This window comes from Trachymyrmex cornetzi, unplaced genomic scaffold (assembly GCF_001594075.2).
Source record: "Trachymyrmex cornetzi isolate Tcor2-1 unplaced genomic scaffold, Tcor1.1 scaffold1716, whole genome shotgun sequence".
In the NCBI taxonomy this organism is placed as follows: Eukaryota; Metazoa; Arthropoda; class Insecta; order Hymenoptera; family Formicidae; genus Trachymyrmex; species Trachymyrmex cornetzi.
Window position 1 is genome coordinate 16369 of NW_017296328.1, and position 6447 is coordinate 22815.

Genomic DNA, 6447 nt, shown 5'->3' on the forward strand with positions numbered 1-6447 from the left:
TAAAAAAATCAATTTGATCTTGACGCAACTTTGGCGACGTCACCTAAGGTCAAGCGAATGTAATCAATAAATATACCTTTTTAAACTGTACAACTTTTGTCTGAAACATTTTTCTTAAAAATGCTTTGCTTTCAAGATATTCGACCGTTTCCAGACTTTTGATACACCCTTGCATATATACATATACATATATGTATAATATATATACATATATATATGTATATATATATACATATATATATACATATACATATATTTGCAGATCTTCCTGGTAGTGTATTCTTATTTCATAATCCAACTTGTGTTAAATGTAAACACACCATTAATTTCGAAATCTATCATCGTTCATTAAACACAAGATATGTTTCTTTGCAGAGCGTTTAAACGACCTATTTTATTATTTTTTGAAGATTCCCCAAGCTTTATTCTGGATAAATAAGCATTCTTTCATGAATGTACAGACTTCCAAAATGACAACTGCATAGATTTTAAAGGTGTCCATTCAGGGCCAATTTTGGCCATTTTTACACATCCTCCTTTGATTTTAAGTATTAATTATAAAGATGTGTAATGTTAGAAAGATAAGTTACAAATTACTTTGATATTTTCATAAAAGAAAATTAATTCTAACTTCCATTAAATATTTTCTAAAAATGTAATGTTCTTAAATAGTAATGCTGTAGTTGTGTGATACTTTGCACATGTGAATATAATTAATTTTTAATATCATTTTCAGAATATAAGATTTATTTATTTTCAAACATTTTATTACGATACATATCGGAGTGATAAATCAAATTATTTTATGCGAATTGGATATTTGGACTATAAATTATACATAGTCTTTATCAATTAATAAGAGAGAAATTAATAAAAACGTAGAAAAAGAAGAAAGAGAAGCTTCTCATTCCTGTATTTAAATTCTATATTTAAATTACCAAAAGTTACATAAAGTACTAACCTTGATGATGATGATGTGGAATGGAAGGCGGCGCTGTCGGATGATAAGATGTTGGTGGATACGGCACTGGACAAAGAGCTGCACCAGCCGCTGCTGCAGCTGCATAAAAATGATGATGATGATGATGATGATGGTGAGCTGAATGATGTGAATGATGATGCATAGTCGTCGTTGTGCCAACTTTATTTCTTAATATTCTTGATATACTAGATACTGATGGGACGTTATATTTGTCACAAACGCCATCAGACAATAATCGATCTCTGATCTCCCATGCAAAAATCCCTGGATCTTTTAATTTCAATTGCTTTATGTATTGCACAACTTTTGGTGTAGTTACACGTGGCTTGCTGCCACCAATTGCGCCTGGTAGAATACTACCCGTTTCGTGATAGCGTGCCAATATTTTACTGACACATCCGTGGCTAACACGTAATTGGCGTGAGATATCACATGGTCTGATACCCAATTGTGCAAGCTCGACTATTCTCAATCTGACTGCATTGGGAAGTGGTCTTCCATTAACGAATACACCGCCTAATTGATTTACTTCTCCATATTGTTGTTGATGTTGCTGCTGTTGATGCAATTGTTGCGGTTGCTCCCCAATTTCGATACTAGTGTTTTCTGTAACATAATTAATTAATATTTTATTACACAGATTATAAATTATTAGTAAGCATAAATAATAATAAAGATCTTATTTTAAAAGGTTTAAGTTTAATTGTTAACATCTTACTATTTATATTCTTGAGGCTTCCAATTGTTGCGGTTGCTCACCAATTTCGATACTAGTGTTTTCTGTATAAAAGTTATGCGTTTCGCGGATTTCCTCCGTGTTCAGATCCATTCTTGAGATGCCAACGTTTCGTGAACCTTGCAGTCCACTTCATCAGGACGAGGAGCAGCCTAATACTGTATCAGTATGAAGTGGATTGCAAGGTTCAAGAAACGTTGGCATCTCAAGAATGGATCTGGACACGGAGGAAATCCGCGAAACGCATAACCTTTATCTTAGTATTAACTTAAACTATAAAACAGACCGTTTTAATTAATGCAGACATTTTATTTATTAGGTTTATTTTATTAGGTTTTTATTATACAACAAATATTTTGAATAATTTAAACAAAAGTTACGCAATATGAGAAGGAGCACGATCGAACATTACTTCGACATTAGTTAAGATTTCCAAAATCAAAACAAGATCAATTCAAACAGAAGTTTTCATTAAATTTTCAGTTTTTTAAACTAAGATAAACAGTTTGAAACTCTTTAGACTTTTTTTCTGGACAAGTATATGTACAGGTATTAGGTGTACAACTTTGCTTCCACCGTTTTCCTATAGATGACTTTAGCGGTAAGTGATGGTCGAAATAAATAGATCATACAATAAATTTGGGCATCTATCAACATAACCCCATAGAAACATTAGTCGATTTGTGTCTGCATCATAAAGTTATTCTCGATTGAAAATGTCAGTTTACGAGCCAAATTCTCGTCATTTGTGGGAGGTTTTAATTTTCTGCTTCAATATGAAGAAATCTGCGGCTGAGGCTCATCGAATGCTCTCAAATACTTATGGTGAGGCCGCTATTAATGAAAGAACATGTCGTGAGTGATTTCAACGCTTCAAGAACGGTGATTTTGACAGGAATTATCTGTATAAAGTACCTATAAGTGAATGTACATAAGATTTTCCAGAATTTTTTCACTTCATTACAAAACATTTTTATTGAATTATGTATATATTTACTTTATGCTGTTCTGCAAAATGTAAATATGTAACGCGAGAATTTTTCAAGAGTTTTTCCATATATGCACGATTGTCTTCAGCTCCAATAGAGCTATTTGATATTATAAAGCAATATTATAAACATTAAATTAGTTTATGGTCTATTTTACAGACAGGTGTGGCGGTTTACGCTGCATCCCAATCTTAAATTTAAAATCGTATTATGAAATAATTAAGAGAAAAAATAATTTAAATAAAACTGATTTAGAGAGGAAAATAAAACGACATAATATTATCAATAATATAGTCACTATTACTTAAACTACAATTGCAAAGAAAAATCGTAAAAATTATATTTTCGCATTCGTAGAATTCGTTTCTAGTTGATTTGGTACATAAATAAGCCACAAATATACGAATTATGAATTTGTACTTCTTTAATTAGTTAAACAGATCATGATTTTATTAATATTAACCCTTACTCTACAAGTGGGGATTACTAGTGACCGAGCGATTCCTGTTCATGCAAGTTTCTCGCAAGCTCGATTAATTCGGCGCTTGTTATGTTACTGTAAAAAAAGTTTGTGGTGGGGGAGACTCGTACGCGGCGGGGCGATCCCGGCCGTCAATCTGCCTATGACTGGCGTGCAGTTCAAGTTGACGTGAGACGCTAGTGACCCCCGTAAGTATACAAAGGGTGCTTTTTGTGAAAAATAAAAATTGTGTCAAAATCATTATAAGTATTTTCACTCTAAATTAACACCTGAATGTTTGTTTTCATTAAAAAAATGTTTTTTAAAGGAATTTATTTTTTAGACAAAATGGATAGAGCTGAAGAGGCGAGTCACGCCTTTCTTTACATATTTATCTAAATGTGTATTTACAGTGTATATTTTTTTATTAAAATTTATATTATTTTTTTTTATTATATTATATTATTAATGTGCTCAAATAATTCAACTTTTTGTAGAATTTAAAGTTCTAGTATTTTTTTTTCAAAACTTCATATCTAAACCATAGAATCATTTTTTTAATTTCATTTATTATGAAAAGTTATTTTTTTTTAATGAAATGCCATTTTTTCCTAACTTATGAATCTTTCGGTAATTGAGGGGATGGGCGGAATAAAAAGACACAATTTTACTTAGGCCCTTTTTCCGGCAATTAACTTTTTCATGTAATATTGATCGTAATAAAAAAGTATTGTAACATATAACTTCTTAAAGACATTACAGAAATTCATTTGATACTGTACCCATCTGTGTATAATAAAAAAGTAGCCAGTTATTTTAAATTTATTAATATCAAGATTTTTTATTAGACCTTTATTCCGCCCATCCCCTCAATTATAAATTATATTACATTTTATTATTTTCCAAAATGAAATTTCAATATTTATTATAGAAATTGAAAATATATATGTTAGTGAATTTTTAGAGACTTTTTAAATCATTCCGAATAGGTGAAAAAACGAACGGATTCTAGTAATTCCCGTTTGTATGGATGAGGCACCAAATTGTAGCTCTTGTACGGTAAGGGTAAAGTTTAATAAATAATATTCGTAAAGAGGACTCTTAATAATAATAAAAATTAAATATGAAAACAAGACATATAAGAGTCAATACTAACGCACAATATTAAAAAATACTCAAAATTCTATTACATTGAATAACATTACATTAAATAACATTACATAAATTCCATTGCAAAATATTACATGTTTCGGTCTTTATATTAGACCCTCTTCAAATATATGATAAATATAAAATTATTACATTACTTCGAAAACGCTGAATAAAATTCAATAGTAAACCACGTCAACGAATGAACATAAACCAAAGGTATCGAAATTGCTTGACAAAAGGTTGGATGGCCGATTGAACAGAATTTCTTGACGTTCATTATACGTCAACAATTTAAAAACTCGAAGACGAAATATTCATAATCTTCTTGTCAGTCAGTGTCATAGCAAACAATAATTAATATTCGTCATAATATAAAATCACAAAGTCCAATTCCATTAAATTATATTTTTCAATAATAGACAATCAAAGTATAAAAATTGTAGAAAGTCCAGAGATAAAATGTAACATAATTATTATTTGCTATGACACTGACTGACAAGAAGATTATGAATATTTCATCTTCGAGTTTTTAAATTGTTGACGTATAATGAACGTCAAGAAATTCTGTTCAATCGGCCATCCAACCTTTTGTCAAGCAATTTTGATACCTTTGGTTTATGTTCATTCGTTGACGTGGTTTACTATTGAATTTTATTCAGCGTTTTCGAAGTAATGTAACAATTTTATATTTATCATATATCTGAAGAGGGTCTAATATAAAGACCGAAACATATAATATTTTGCAATGGAATTTATGTAATGTTATTTAATGTAATGTTATTCAATGTAATAGAATTTTGATTACTTTTTAATATTGTGCGTTAGTATTGACTCTTATATGCCTTGTTTTCATATTTAAAGTGTAATAGTTAGTTTCTGAGAAATAAGGGGTGTCGCTTTAGAAGATCTATGTCAATATCGGCGACTTTCCCTTACATTTTTTTGAGCAAAAATCTACCCTTTTTTGGAGGATATTAAAAAAGGTCCGGTTTTTGTCTAAAAGAATGTAAGTAAAAGAAATAGTTTTTTGTAGATTTTGACTTCCTGAATATGATAAAATTATTGAAAAGTTCGTGATACTTGGGGAACATCTCGAAAAGTGAGTAAGCATATTGAAATTTGTTCAAATATATCATGTTCATGCCCAATTTTCAAGGTGTTCCCTATTGATCCCGAAATTTTTATTAACATTATCGTATTCAAGAAATAAAAATCTATAAAAAAAAACTTTATTCCTTTTATTTACATTATGCGTAAAAATTGGCTTCTCTTAAACATCCTCCTTTCTCTGAAATTTTTTTTATTGTGATTTTTTTCCAGTAAAAAATTCTCGGTGACGTTTCCTATACTCCAAGCAATGTAAAACGCTTGAAGTGGGGGAAACGGCATCGACATGACAAATATTATAGTGAAAAATATAATCTAATCAATGTTTCGTGGTGCAGTATTACTCGTTTTTGATGTCATTTGGAATTAAATTCATAAATAAATTACACCAGTTCACAAAAAAATTTTTTTTCAATTATTTTGGACCGGACTACGTGTCTCTTATAGATTTTTAAATGCTGAAAACGATGCCGCAAACGAAAAAATTCTAGCACGTCAGATTTCCAAGATAATTGAAATTTAATACTTAAAAAATGGCTTCTTTGCGATATTTGACATTTTTTAATAAAGAAGGTTAACGTTATCTTGAAATTTCGATCAGAAGTCATGAATGTATTGTTCATTCCCTATAAAATATATTTTTTTTTATTTCAATACCTTACTTTTTAGCCATGTTATGAACGATTAAAGATAAAAGCTATTTCGAATATGAGGACCGCGACAATGTCATATGCGCATGCGGTAACGCTAAAATCATTTTAAAACAACAACAATGCGCATACACACACACATAGCAGTGATGCCAATTTCTAGTGATTTTCGAGCTAGATGTAGCGTTTTTTAGAGGTTGTCTAGTTGCAAAATTTAAGAAAAAAAAATTCCGTCAGAATTACCGCTAGCCGCATTTCTTAAATTTTGCAGTTAGACAACCTCTAAAAAACGTTAGATCTAGCTGGAAAACTGCTAAATTAGCATCACTGAAAAAACGCTAGATCTACTGGAAAACCGCTAAATTGGCATC

The 6447-nt window shown here is 30.2% G+C and overlaps 1 protein-coding gene across 2 annotated transcripts in view; it reads right to left on the reverse strand.

The window, feature by feature from the left end:
• Positions 1-956: 956 nt before the first annotated feature.
• The window catches only part of LOC108759167 (paired box protein Pax-1), an 86214-nt gene continuing 80723 nt past the window's right edge, over positions 957-6447 (reverse strand). For both annotated transcript variants that reach the window (XM_018504480.1, XM_018504481.1), the window contains one exon: positions 957-1588. In XM_018504480.1, coding sequence (XP_018359982.1) covers positions 957-1588 — 632 coding nt within the window. The remainder of the gene's footprint in view (positions 1589-6447) is intronic.